Source organism: Zonotrichia leucophrys, chromosome 5 (assembly GCF_028769735.1).
Source record: "Zonotrichia leucophrys gambelii isolate GWCS_2022_RI chromosome 5, RI_Zleu_2.0, whole genome shotgun sequence".
In the NCBI taxonomy this organism is placed as follows: Eukaryota; Metazoa; Chordata; class Aves; order Passeriformes; family Passerellidae; genus Zonotrichia; species Zonotrichia leucophrys.
This window is the reverse complement of record NC_088175.1, coordinates 54,964,546-54,979,227: the sequence shown is the minus strand read 5'-3', so window position 1 is coordinate 54,979,227 and position 14,682 is coordinate 54,964,546. Positions and strand designations below refer to the sequence as shown.

The window sequence follows — 14,682 nt, the reverse complement described above, 5'->3', positions numbered from 1 at the left end:
TCAGGGCTCCTCCAAGGCTCTCCCTGACCAGCCAACCCACCCCCTTTTATCCCAGTTATCTTCATTAGCCACAGCTGCTGCCCAATTAAGGACATCACAGCTGCAGCCCATTTAGAACAACTAGGATCGGGGCAAGGCCACTCATACAATACACATATTTTACTAGGACTCCTACTATAGGATGGGGCCCTGAGTGACCAGCTCTACTGGAAGGTGTTCCTGCCCATGGCAAGAGAGTGGAGCTGGATGATATTAAAGGTCCTTCCCAGCCCACACCATTCTATGGCCCTGTACACTGCTCCATTTCTAGAAAGGTGATGATGATAAACCTGCACGTATAAGATTTCTGACTATTAGGCCAGACTTAAAAAAGACAATTTACAATAGGAACATGCAATCAACACCAGTCTGACCTGGGTGGCCATTCTAGAGGGCCATGCTACACAAGAATTCATACCCCATGTACCTTTCTGAAATATATTTCATCTTTCTTCCATGAAAGATCTTCACCTGCAAGTTGCAGAGCATAAAGCATGTTGTTGCTGTATTTCTGTATATACAAAGGCAGCATTGTTATTAGTGCCATCTGCAAGACAGACATTTGCTTAGACCATATAGGTTCTGTATTTGCTGAAAATAAAGGAACAATGAAAATAGAGTGTTACTAGATCTGTCACAACAATATTCAAATGTACAACTGCAGTGGTTTTAACACTGCATTTAGATGTGGCTTGCTATTTTTCAGCCTTGAATCACCGAGTTAATTAAAATTCTATAGCAGCATTTCACTATTTTAACTCCAGCTTCATTTTTATTAAATTACTTTGTTGTATTCATATTGTTGTTATCATATTTCTAGAGCCCCATACCTTCTGGGTGGTTTTCTCACACAGCTCTTCACAGCAGTGCTGTTGCTGCTTCTCAGTCAGGGCTCCATCCAGGCTCTCCCTGACTGGCCAAGCCCACCCCCTTTTATCCCAGTTATCTTCATTAGCCACAGCTGCTGCCCATCAAGAACAACCTGGGCTTATCAGGGCAAGGCCTATATACAGATATTCAAATACAATACAGGTATTTTACTAGCACTCCTACTATATTACTTTAGAGACTGAAAGCAAAACCTAAAGCTAAGGTAAAACTTCATACAGATTCTACCCAATATTTCCAAATTCCAGGTCAAGAGTTGAACTAACAGATGTGTGAAGTTTTACTGCCAAGTAAATTTAGTGGCCTACTGAGACTTAGAAGGATCACCACTAGAGAAGACTCTCAATGTCCACACCCCATATATAATTCTCACAAATCACTGCAGTACAAAGAAAGACAAAGAGATCAGTAGGAAGCAGCAGACATCAAGCTCACGTTCACAGAATTACTTGGATGATTAAGCCCAAGACAGCAATTCTCAAACCCAATGTAGCTTCAGCAACTCCAGACTCCCACATGAAGTGCACGTGAGTGACTACTGCTGGGCAAACTCTGGGGTGCACATTGCAGGTGCTGTAAATGACTGGATGCACATTTCCAGCAATTACAAGGATAAGTGAAATCTGGAACTTTCAATGACACACAAGTAGTCTGCATGTGTACCTTTACTTCTGAAGTATAATCACAGCTGAAACAAGCTTCTGTTCAGCTGAACCATTGTCAGTGTCTGAATGTTCCTTTCTCTCTCAGCAATGACCAAATACTATCAAATCAGCTCCCTGAAAACCCACAACCATAATTTAGGAATTTTCCCACCTATTTCAAGAGGTCCAATCCATTAAATGCCACACTGGATACATGCTGGTAGCACTGCTTCCTGCAGAAAATGCAAAGATCAAAGATCTTTCCAACAGACAGCAAATAAGGGGAGAAGAGTCAGTGAGAACTGGGGTACCATTCCCTCTCCTTCTACCCTGTGCTTCTGAACCACAGACTCCAGAGGGTGCCTACAACCCCTTCCACCCCAGCAGAGCCACTCATGCTCCATGGTTGTTTCCAAGCCCAAGGAAGCTCTTTCAGAGGCCAACTTCCCTGGTACAGCCAGGGCAGGGGAACACAGGGTGATGAAGGTTCTCATCATGAAGGAGGCATTGAGCAGGTGCCCTCAGACTCACACTGGGCTTTATCTCTGAGGAAAGCAGCACCTTCTTTTTGAAATACAGGTTCTAAACGAATCCTGTCAGAGCACTGAGGTGTTTGTTACTCAACACAGGTGCTTTGCCACAGCCCAGTGTTTAATGAGAGAACAGGGAACTTAGAATCCTGTTACAGTGCCTGAACCTGTTGTTATCATATTGTTGCTATCATATTTCTAGAGTCCCACACTTTCTGGGTGGTTTTCTCACCAGCAGCTCTTCACAGCAGTGCTGTTCCTGCTTCTCAGTCAGGGCTCCTCCAAGGCTCTCCCTGACCAGCCAGCCCACCCCCTTTTATCCCAGTTATCTTCATTAGCCACAGCTGCTGCCCAATTAAGGACATCACAGCTGCAGCCCATTTAGAACAACTGGGACCTACCAGGGCAAGCCCTATATACAGATATTCAGTACTATATTTCCCCCTTTTCTTTTACTTACAGATATTCAAGTACTACATGAACCAAAACACTTAAAAAGATGTATTTAATAGCACACTTGTGGCAAACTGAACACACTTCTTAAAACACAGATCCCAGGATGTCTTAAATAGAGCAATTTTGAGCTGTTAACTTGATGTATTGTATGTTGGAATGTTTCCTGAAGCAAAAAAAAAATAAATCTGAACAACCTTTAGGTACAATCATTTAATCTTGAATCTGACTGATTTTGAAGGATCAGGTTTGTGAGTACCTCAACAACATACTTTGTTCTTATCTCTGAATTTTTCATTATACCTGGGGAGATTTCAGGCAAAATCCAGACTATAGAAAAAAATATAGTGTAAGGGGACACATGTCTTGGGAGAGCTGAACTAAAGACCTAAAGATCCACTTTTCAGTTTTACAGAATGTATTTTTCATATTTAAAGCAAGACTTTAAATATGTCTTACTAAGGACATCCTGAAGAACAGGACTTCTTACACTTATCTCCTTATGGTCTTTTAAATATAGCAAATGAAGGTGATTCAAGATAAATTACTTCCCCTAAAAAAAGTCAAACAAAGCAGCTGTCAATAAAAAACGTGTGCAAATATTTCCTGGTCATAACTGCAGATCACACAAGAACAAACAAAGTTTTCTTCAGGGGTAACAAAGAATAGTTTATATATCTATAGTTATCTCTTAACCACTAGACATTGTATTTCAATCTCTTACTCTTAAAAGTTTTAATTTCAGCTGATCCTATTTTCTTTCCTCTGATCCAAGTTGAACTTGCAAAGGGTTTTGTAACCACACTAAAACAATTGTGAGAATTAAATGTCAATAAAGGTCTCTACATTCACAATCTATCTGCCAGACTCTCTACATTTATTACAGTGTAACCTTTACACTCAGATCTGACACAGCCTCATTTTTATAGAACTTCCTTGGCTTGTAACTTCTCTCCACCTTCCTAATCAGCATGCTCCTTGGTTTTCCTTAAAAAACAAAAGCCAAACAAGCTAAAAATGGGGATATGAGAATGCCCAAGACACTTACTACACTTTTATATATTGCTCAATACTTCCAATATTTGTTTCTTACTAAGAGTTGCAGAAGTAGTGGATGAACTTGCCCTTCATTTCTTCTAAAAAAGTATGAATTTTATGGAAACATTTCCTTTGCTGCTCCTATTCTGAAGAACTTTCTGCTGGATTGAATTACAAATGCAATATTAGCATAAGTACTCAGAAGAGCTTTCTCTTCATGGAGAATTTTGAAATGAAAGTTTATACTTCCCTACAAAATCACCAACAGACACGTATGCTAAAAAATTAAAATCCAGTTCAGACATTAAAACATGACTGCAGGCAAAGTTTTTAATTCTTGAACAGCTCTCTCAATCAGTGAGCATGGCTGCCTTCCATTCCTTCAGCTCCTGTAGAACACTGCCAGATTTCTTCAGAAAATGCTGTTTACGTGTTCAGACATTATTTTACTGGGAAAACTTTCATGCTATATCAAACATATTTCTCATGAAGCTGCAAAAGCAGAGCATTCACCAATGCACACTTGCTGGTGTTACTGAGGCAGCTTTCATCCCATGTGCTTATTGAGAAGCTACACCTGAACTGCAGCACCATACCCAGCTCTAAGCTATTCACAGAAATGCCAATCTAAAAATAATCTGTTGCCATTTTTCAGAAGCACCTAAAGCACCCTTGTGATCACAATCTCAACAATTATATTGAATCAAATGATCTGTACCAATTTCACCCCTCAGTATTTTTAGAACACGCACAACATCCTTTTTAGAAATTATTTCATCTGCCAATGCTGTGCAAGAGCATTTGCTCAGTGCAAGCTGACTACTTGCCAAGCATTGCAAAAACCAAAGAAAATAAAAATCCCAGCATGTCACAGTGCCTAAAACTGTGGTCAAGTTCATTGTTATTTTATCAGAGCTCCACAAAACAAAATTCTGTGACTTAAATTATCAGTTCTTTAGTAACTAGTGGCATTGTTTTGTGAATATTTCAGTCAAGACAAGAAAATAACAAGATGATAAATGGCAGCCCAGCCAAAGGTATGCCACATTAAATCTTAAAGGGTGAAGTGTAAAAGAGCAGCTTTAAATGTTCAAAAAGGAATTTAAAAAAACTTTTTCAAACTGGATAAAAAAGCTGAGTATGTACATGTAACTCAATCACTCCATTTTCTACAAACGTAGCTTTCACCTTTATTCCCTTAGATAAAACTCAACATATTTTCAAACAAAAAATGAAGCTGTGAATATTTATGAGCATTTATGAATATATATGAACATTTGTACATTATATAGTGCATTGCAGTACCAGTTGTAATGTACTGGTGGGGGAAGGTTTAGAACAAAACACTTCCCCCACTCCCATTTAATTCTGACAAGACTGAAACATGTGATTCAAAGGTAGCCCAAATTCAAGGTATTAGTTTATTTCAGTAAATCACCACAAGTTTTAATCTTATATTGATATCACTACATTCTGTTAGAAAAAGAGGCAGCACAAGAATCATTTTAATCACTATGTGATTGGACAACTAACATTTTAAAACTATAATGCAAGGCTGCCTTGATTATATCCACAGGCTTTAATAAGAACAGAAAATTGTACCAAAAAAATATTTTCACTACTGACGCACAAAACAGTAATGACATAAAATGGCATTTATTGTTTGTGATGATGTTCAAAATGTATCACTGCAGGGAATAAAAGAAGGATTCAGTTATTTAGTTGTCAGATTATTCTCCAGGGCAGTAACTTCCACCAGCAGCACTTCCAGCCTGAGGCTGCAGTGCCCATCAGGCACTGGTACCTCTCAGGCAAAACCATTTCATCAGATCATTGAGAGGTGCTGATACTTCCCTGTCCTGATCAGATGAAACACCCAGCTGAGAGCAAGGCAAAGGGAACGCTCACTGGGAAGCCCCATGGCTGGAAAAAAAGCAGCTCTGGAATTCTACTCCAAGCTTTATTCACCAAACTCAATATCTACATGAGCATCATTCAGAAAGTGTCTGTTTGCAAGGAACAAATTATTTGGTGAACTTCCCTGTGGATTTTCTGTTTGTTTCCTAAATTTGATTTCCAAAATTGCTTCTCAGTCAATGAATTAGTTTCTCTAGTTGTCACAACCATTCCTTTATGTTTTGAGATGGAAAGCAGGATAAATTATGCAAGCTGTAACCACTTGTAGAATCTTTTGATACATGGAAAGAAAAAACAAGGATGTCATCAGCACTGACAAGAACAGCATCCCTTTGCTAAAGAGAATTGCAAAATATCTTAATCAGATTCCTGCTCTTCTAATGAGGAAGTCAGAATGATACCCATCAAGAGACACATTTGATTTGTTCAGTGCTGATGATTAAAATGGACTCATTAGTGCAGGGATGAAAAGACTCCCATTAGTGAGCTGAGAGAACTCACACCACCTTGGTCAATTTAATGGCAGCAAGTATATATTTAATATATATTTATTTATTTATTCATTCTGACAGGTGTACTTTAGATAGTTCATGCTAGAACATGCTGAAAAAGCATCTGCACAGCATTTATTTAATCAGTAGCACAAACACTTCAAAAACCTCATAGCAGAACACACTTCTCATATTATGAGCAATACTCACTAAGTTCTCATACATCTTGATTTTCAAGATAAATCTCTGTAAAGTTCACTTACATTACCAGTAAACACACATAGGCATCTTTCTCACCAACTGTGTTGGCAAGAGTATTTTATTATTTTCTATTTGAGGTAGATTTTCCCAAAATAAGTTTCAAGTCAACTTTTCCTGTAAGAAACACTGAGAGCCATAGAAATGTTCTCCCATCTGATAGCAGCATTTTCTTATTTTCATATTTATCTAACTCATACTATTCACCCTCCCTTCCCAGGGTTCCTGGGTAAAAATCCACACCTATTAATACAGCAAATTTTATAGAAGATGCTCAAATTTTGCTACCAGGGTGCAGCAATGAACACTTTTTACTCAGTGACTTCTTTTTATTGGATATAAAAGGAAACTGAATTGAATCTTTTCATCTTTTAGATGAAGAAAGCGAAGTAACTGAGGATGAGGAAAAGGAAGGAAGGGAAAGGCACAGGGAGCAGTTTACACTGAGCCCCAGAAGCAGAGAACAGGGATTCTCACAGGGAATGATGGTCCCACCATTGCAGGCACAGCTGGGAAAGCACTGGGCAGCTGCAGGGATGCAAGAGTGAACTCACCAAGTACCTGCATAGCCCAGCCAAAATCCTGCATGCAAAAAGAAATCCCAACACTGATCTATTAGAAACTGCTTTCATACATCTCCTCCAAAGGAAAAAGAACTTTGTTTCCAAGTTATGAGCAAGAGAAAATGACAAGGCCCTGATTACTTGGACTTCAGAGATGCAGCCGAAGCTATGCAAGGTCCAAAAGAAAACCTTTCATAAGAGATAATAAAAGATGAACCTTTGTATCCATGAAAGCATAGTACTACTCACAAAACCTAATGAAAACATCCCAGCAATTCTACTTTGCAAACAGCAGCCTGAGCTCCTCTTAATATACAAAAATATGGATAAAAACACAAATTGAAGACTCATAATCAACTTAATACTCATCCTTCCCCTCCACCACACGCAGACTGGCAGAGTCAGAGACACCTCCCACCACTTATCTACCACGGCATCACTAACTTGTAGACAAGAACCAAAATCCTCTTCCCATCCACTGCTTTGGGTGATTAGTCATTCCCTAAACCAGCCTAAAGCAAACTCATTACATTTCTTCTCGTTCCTGCACACTGGAATGCCAAGGCAGCTCTGGCTGTGTGCTCATCTTCAGCACAGGCTGGTGCAGAGCCCAGCTGAAATCTCTGAAGCTGCACAAGGGACACCAGCCAGCCCACCAGGAAGGGACAAAACATCAACTGTGCTCCTCTATCCATCCCTGGAGGGCACAGCTGAAACTCCCAACGATCTGCTCAGCCTCCAACTGCTCCCAGGGGCATTGCAGGAATATTTAGGAGCAGGCTGTTGGGAACTCAGAGACTTGGGGAATTCTGTTTACTCATAGCTCAGCATGCTCGGCAATGGGACTAGTAATGAATCTCAGAAGGACTTAATGGGAATGCTGCAGTGTAGCATGCTAAAATTCCCTATCACTAAAAAAAAAGAGGTTATACTGAAAAACACTGGAAAAGTTGAAGATAAACTTCTGTTACAACACATATATAGATATAACCAGATGGATTTAACACAAGTAGTTCATCTCTTTTCTTTCTCAATTTGATTTCACTAATATTCTGTTCAGTTTCATTTAGAGACACAACAAAGAACTTGACAAAACTTGCTGAGAAAAAACAACTCCTCCCGTTAGCACTATCAATGTACAAAGTTTATAGATTTCACACTGTTTGTTTAAGATACCCATAGCTATAATCACATAGATTCGTCTTCCTTTCCCCACACTTCCCCCCCTACAGATAAAAGTACATTCAAAAGGCTCCTCCAATGAGTCAGTTAAAAATACACAGCTGAATCATAAGCATATTCTGAATACAACTCTAAAGCCAAGGGGGATACTATTAATACATATAACTAAAGACACAGCCTTGGCTAGCTGCTTTTATTAATATCTTGTCTATTCCACTTCTCTACAGCTGCTGCCACAATGTTTCTCCTGCCACTATCCCTTATCTGTTTCTTTGGTTTTAAAATTAAATCTTTAAGTATATCAGCTACTCTGTCTTCTGGCCTAGTTTTATATTTGTGAAGATTTTTGTTAGAAGTTAATATTCAAGTACATTAGCTACTACATTCCATCTCTTTTTAAGTTTCTGGAGATTTCACTTTCCTGTAAAAGACAAAATAAAGTCTTTTATACCTTAGTATTTAAAGTAAGGACACGAGGTAAAGTTACCTTTTTCCTACATATGCCCTGTGTTTACATGCACGAAAAATTGTTTCTAATATTCAGTGTTGTTATTTGCTTCCCAGTTCTACTCGAGAATACCATTTAAGGATCAGCACCTCATTTTGCTCAGCCCCACCAAAACGGAGCCCTTGCCTGACAAAGCTTCCAGTAAGAACACACGACGGAACAGGTAAATGTAACAAACACTGACGTTCGACGAAAACTCCGGCAAGGCTTTGAGTAATTGATCAGAACTGCAAAACTGTCAGAAAAGTTGGCAAAACGTGTACCTGCTCAGGAAACAAAGTTTCTGCTGATACTACTCTACCAGCAGCTGCTTCCAAACATTTTATGCCATCACTTGAACTCCTTCCTCTGCACGGTATCGCTCCAACTTGACACGTGTCATTCGCCTATCGCTGCAGGACAGAGGCTTCGCCTTCCTCTTTTTCTCGGGCTCTTATCTCCAGCCTATGGCCAAAAACAAGCCTATCCCCTTCTCCTACAGCAGCGGAGAGACGAGGGGCCCAGAGCAGAGCAAACAAGCCGCTGCTCGACCCGTTCCCCCCGGCAAACACCGCGGGCACTGCCGCCCGTCCTGCCCTGCTCCCGGCCCCTCGGCCGAGACCCGCCGGTTCCCGGGGCCGGCTCCCAGCCCTGCCCCTCAGCCGCAGCCCCGCGGGCCGGCAGGAGCGGCCCCGCTGCCTCCAGCCCCGTGACACCGGAGCGGCCCGGCCGGGCCCCGCCGCGCAGGCCGGGCTCCCCGCATGCCGCGGCACGGACAGGTGCAGCTCTGGGGCCGCCCGGGGCCCTGCGCAGCCCGGGCTCAGCTCCAGCCTCCTCCTCCTGCCCTGGCCAGCCCCTTCACCCGCGCTCCACCGTCATCCCCGGGCCCGCACAAAGACAGGCCCGCGCCCGCCAGGCCGCGCACCGAGGGAGCGGAGCCGAGCCAGGCCAGGCCGGGCCGCGCCGGGCCTCCTCCACTCCCTCCTCGGGCGGCGCCGGTGTCCCGGGCCTCCTGCCCGCCGCCGCCGCCTCCATCTCCCGCCTCACCTCCTTGGGGACGAGCTGGTTCTCCTCGCTGGGCACCATGGCCGGCGGCGCGGCGCGGAGCCCGCAGCAGGCTGAACCGAGCGCCGTCGTCAGCAGCAGCGGGAGGCGGGGGGACGCCCGCGGCTCATCCTCCCCCTTCTTCTCCTCCTCCTGCTCCTCTTCTTCTTCTTCCTCTTCCACCTCCTCCTCCTCTTCCTCCGCTTCCACCTCCTCCGCTCCCGCGGGCAGCGCCGCGGCCCCGCCCCGCCGCCAATCCATGGCAAAATGGCCGCCGGCGCGGGTCTCGCGAGAGCCGCCCCACCCCGGGCTCGCTGCGTTCCGCCGCGCTCATCGCCCTCGGCCCGGCCGCGGCGGGTCCCGCTCCCGGCCCTGCTGCCGCTGCCCGGCCCGGCCGAGCCGCGCGGTGTTCACCGAGCGCGAGGGGCGGTGTCGGAGCCGCAACGCGGAGCCTCCGTGGGCGGCCGGGCCAGAGCTGCCCCGCGCACGGGTTATCCGTGGCGCCGGGATAACCCCGTCACGTTATCCTGCTCTGGGGAGCGCCATGGGGCCTGCGGGGGAGCAGGGAGGCAATAAATGGAGTGGGCGCCGTCTGCGGACTTATTTAGGGAAAGACTGCACGTGCCGCGGGGCTGTTCGCTCATGGGGTGGCCTGGATGATCTCAGAGCTGTTTTCTAAGCTAATTGAGGCCGCGCAAATGCAGCAGCGGGAGGCGAGCGGGGAGGGAGCGCGTCGGGGCCACTGCCCCAGCGGCCGCTCGGGGCTCGTCGGCACATGGCCGAGGGCGCGCTTGGAGCCGGGACGGTCGGGCGAGCTCAGGGAGCGGGGCTCGGGGCCGGCCGGGCGTGCTCAGGGAGCGGGGCTCGGGGCCGACCCGGGTGCTCAGGGAGCGGGACTCGGGGCCGACCCGGGTGCTCAGGGAGCGGGGCTCGGAGCTGAGCCGGCCGGGGGCGCTCAGGGAGCGGGATTCGGAGCCGGCCGGAGGCGCTCAGGGAGCGGGTCTGGGCCGGCCGGAGCGCTCGGAGCGGGGCTCGGGCCGGCCGGGGCTGCTCAGGGAGCGGGGCTCGGGGCCAGTCTCGGAGCTCGTCGGCACCCGGCCATGGGCGCGCTCGGAGCCGGTCCCGGAGCTCGTCGGCACCCGGCTATGGGCGCGCTCGGAGCGCCAGGCCCCGCCACACGAGCTCCGTGCCCTCGCAGCTCCCCGGCCGCCCCTGGCGGACACCGGAGGCTCTCTCCGTGCGATTCCCTCGCCCCGTTACGGTGCTGGTGCCAGCTGGAGGGGACGCGTAAGCACAGCCCGCTCCCGCTGGCATGCGGGCCCGTAGTGGTGCCCAGAAGCTGTTCCTTGAAGTCATGCGATGGAGTTCAGCATGTGCTCGCTGTAAATCCAATGTTGATAGCTCGTTTTCAAACGGAGTGCAAGGCTGTTTCTGTGGCATTGCTTAATTGTTTTGTCCACAACAAGCTGAACTATATCTGTTTTTTTGTGCCACCTAAAACACACTAAAATCCAAAATACTAGAATAACTAAAACGCACACTTAGAGGGAATGTAGTTGATGTCTACTTCACTGCAAAATAGTTTGTAAGTGAAAAGCTTTCTCCTTGGCTAATGAGCGATGCTATTTGGTAGCTGTACATTTCTGCACAACTGTTTTTCTTATTATTTTAGTGTCCTCTTGTGGAAAAATGGAGTACTGAGGATAGGTTTTGGTTTGTGTCCATGAAGTTTTGGAGTTTGGGGTGATTTTTGAAACCCGTTGTACTGGAGATTGATTTGATAACTCCCTTTTCGTGTTCAAAGTGTGTAACTTGTCAGGTTCCTCTGCTTTCTCAGAGATAAGTGGCAGCTTTTAGAATTAGGATATGTTGTTAGTGTTTCTATTCATATAGTATATTAATACTTTAAAAAAAGGCTTCAAAATGGTAATTTCTGTAAATATCATCAGTGGTTTTATTTTCATCTTTTAAGTGTGCTGTGGAAATGCTATATTTCTGGCTTTGTTGTGGTTTATTTGTTTTTTCTTAAATTTTTGCTCCTTGAGTAAAACACAGACAATCCTCTCATTGAAAAACTTAAAGCAGTTTTTAAGTATATTTCTGTTTTGCATTATGTAACTTCATGGGTTCAAGTTGTTTATCTTGTAAAGGTCAGAGGGTTCTTTGGCACAGGAGCTCTTGCCCTGTGGGTTTGAAACATGTTGGACCTGAAAGCCCCTCATCTTAGACCTTTGAGCTCTATTATGATAAAATCAAGTACTGAGACAGGAACCTGCGAGTCCCTTGCTGTTAATGTTACTTCATGTTACCACGGGATTTTGTAGAGCTGCCCCTCTACAAGAGGAAGAAAAATATCTAAAATAGTAGGGGTTTTGATGGGAAAGGCAGTGTGAAATGAACGAACTCCTGTAATTGTGAAAAGAGGTGTTTTACTCGTGCATATCAGCTGTGTTGTGCACTCACACCCCACAAAACCTCTCAGACTTGGAGGATTCTTCCTCTGGGTTGTAAGGAATCCAGAATTCAGGGACAAGAAGCTTTCAGAGATGTTACTTTGGCAAGTTCTTTTGACTCTCTAAAATGGGATGATCTTACATGTTTGTTTTTGCTGCTGTTTGTGCATAACAAAAGAAAAAGCTGCACAACTCAATGACTTTTTGAAACATATTGTTCTATTACAATAAAGAGGTAGCTACCATAAATACGTGCCTGCTAGAGTTGTTTTTTAATAAATACTTTGTTAGATCCTCCTGTCAACCTTTAAAACTGTGCAAACGTCCAGTGTAGCATGTGTGCATAAAACATCTTTAATGGAGTAATAATCTCTAGTTAATAATTAAATCTGCAGCAGCTTTTGTAATTTGTGGATGCTACAACATTTAATCTCTTTATGTGAGACTTCTTAAAGAGGAATATTCAGTATTTGAGTTTCATGAAGAGAATCCTGGCCTTGCATAAAGGCTCATTTAATACAGCACAGGTTTAACTTGTTATTAATGTTGAAGGAGAAAAACTGATGCCTCAGACTGCAGTTGATTCTGGATTTGCAGGTACAGGTAAATTTGTTGGGCTGTTGATTGTCAAACTTGCTCAGAGTCACATTAATGAGAGTCACAAAAGCTGCACTGTGTCTGTTTTCAGTCAGTCCAATGCTTGTCACACAAATGTATGCACTGGAATAATGGAAATACAGTTATGCAATGTCAATGTGCTGAAGGAAACAGCAAACCTCTATTTTAAAGGATGCTGAAGTTGTAAATCAGTCTGTAGGAATGGGATACCTCCTTAAAGATTGTGCACTTATCATTCCTCCTTGTCTGTAAGGAGTCACTGAACCTTGTCCCAAGATTTGACAAATAATTAATAAAGTTGTGAAGAAAGTTCTGAGAATGAAATGGATGCTGCCATCTAGCTCTTTCCTGTGTGCAGTTAGATGCTGTAAACTGATGTCTCTCCCAAAGGAATGTTAGCCTACCTCTTTGACATGGAAAGAGGATTGTGTCGATTAATGCCATGGATTTGGGATGTCCTCTCTGAAACTCCTGGTTTTGGTTTTTCAGATAGGCTGTCAGTGGGACATCCATGGCCTGGTTTAGAGGTAGAGCCAACTTGCTTGGTTTTTTCTGTATTGTCCTGTTAAAAACACCCAACCAAGCAAAATCACAAAAAATCTCCTTCCCACCAACCAAATAAAAAAACCCGAAAAATCCCCAAATTCTCAAAACCCCTAAAGCTGAAGTTTGCAGTCCTTGGCAAGGTGCTGCCATTTCCCCCAAATGTCCCAGCCCTGGCAGAGCTCGTCTGCACTGTCAGCACTCTCAGAAAATACAGCTCAAGGCCTCTTCCCTTTTCAATCTTTGGCAATTCCACATCTGCTGATAGAAGAGATGTGTGAAAGTTCAGGATATCACAGTCCAGCAGGTCATTGCACTGCTGATTTACTTTGCAGTTTGAGCCTCAAGTCGCTTTTCCCCAATTGCACAGCAAAATTTGGAGTATTTCTCTGAAAATCTGCCTGTACCATCCAGTCCTTTCAATAAGGAAAGTTAAAAACATAATCAGTAAATTCAGCCCTTGTATGGATGGAGGGGAGAACTAATAGGAAGAATAAATAGAATTAGTAGAAGTAAAAAGGAGAAAATTATGGAGCTCAGCATCTTTAAATGCCCTTTTAACTAGATAATAAGCTCTTTGATTTTAGCTCCTTAAGTATGAAACAGATCAATAAAAGGCTAAAGAGCAAATTAAGGTCTTTGAAAAAAGAACACTAATTATTTTAAATTTATCTGTATCTATTAAAATGCTTCTATATTTCAGTATTGTAGACTGTTTCTAGAATGTGCTAAGTATTTGAATCAAGACACTAAAGATAAAAATTTTTAAAATTATTTTCTATTATATGTATTTTAAAACCCCCATATAGACTTTTGTGTTTGAAGATTAATATTTTGAAGCAGAATTTTAGAAAGTAAAGAATTAATTTGAAAGAGCTGAGAATGGTGGGGAAAATTAAAACATTAAATGGGAGATATACTATGGAAAAAGTATTATTTTGCTTTAGAGGGACCAATGTTGCAGGTCTTGTGATAGGTAGATAAGCAGCCCTCTGAAGTGAAACATCATGAGATTAAGGAAAAAAATTGTTTATGTTCAGTGCTAAACATTGTGTTCTGCAGTTCCTAAGCAGTGTTTTCTGCCATAATCTTCATGAACAGGCAAGTGCTTTTCTCTCCTCTAGCGTGGTATTTCATGCCAAGATCTTTTTGATCAAAACCAGTAGGGGATTATTTTAATTAATTATAAATCAGCAGCCTAGATTCATTAACATTTTTGTTAAAGATTATCTTATTACTCTACTTTCAAGACACCAAGTGTTCAGATACTGGCTTAGGAAGTTAGTTGTCTTTTCCATGATAGCACTAATCTTATGTAGGAGTTCCCACAAGAGTTTGGAACTCAAATGACAGTTGTAAATAGAAGTAGAAATACTGCAGAGAGTTTTGCAGGACCGTGTATTCCTTTTTTAACACTGAATTCTTTTACCAGCTTGGCTTAAAATTTTCAGCATTGTGGTTTTGCCTTTTTTCCTCTGAAGGACACTCACAGAAAACTTCAGAACCTGGGAAATAGAATTGCCTGAGCCTTCCC

General features: G+C 43.4%; 2 protein-coding genes across 7 annotated transcripts in view; both read right to left on the bottom strand.

The window, feature by feature from the left end:
* Window positions 1–2,368, bottom strand: part of MICAL2 (microtubule associated monooxygenase, calponin and LIM domain containing 2) — a 219,064-nt gene extending 216,696 nt beyond the window's left edge. For all 4 annotated transcript variants that reach the window (XM_064715723.1, XM_064715715.1, XM_064715721.1 and 1 more), the window contains exon 1: window positions 2,314–2,368. The gene's annotated coding sequence lies outside the window, so the exon portion shown is untranslated. The remainder of the gene's footprint in view (window positions 1–2,313) is intronic.
* Window positions 1–9,776, bottom strand: part of USP47 (ubiquitin specific peptidase 47) — a 51,255-nt gene extending 41,479 nt beyond the window's left edge. Inside the window, exon 1 of one of the 3 annotated variants that reach the window (XM_064715729.1) lies at window positions 9,538–9,776. In XM_064715729.1, the coding sequence (XP_064571799.1) occupies window positions 9,538–9,576 (39 nt within the window). In that variant the 5' untranslated portion in view covers window positions 9,577–9,776. Of the gene's footprint in view, window positions 1–1,743; window positions 1,811–8,774; window positions 8,796–9,537 lie in introns of those variants that run through there. The other 2 variants (XM_064715732.1, XM_064715730.1) reach the window with 2 other exon arrangements.
* Between the last annotated feature and the right edge of the window lie 4,906 nt (window positions 9,777–14,682).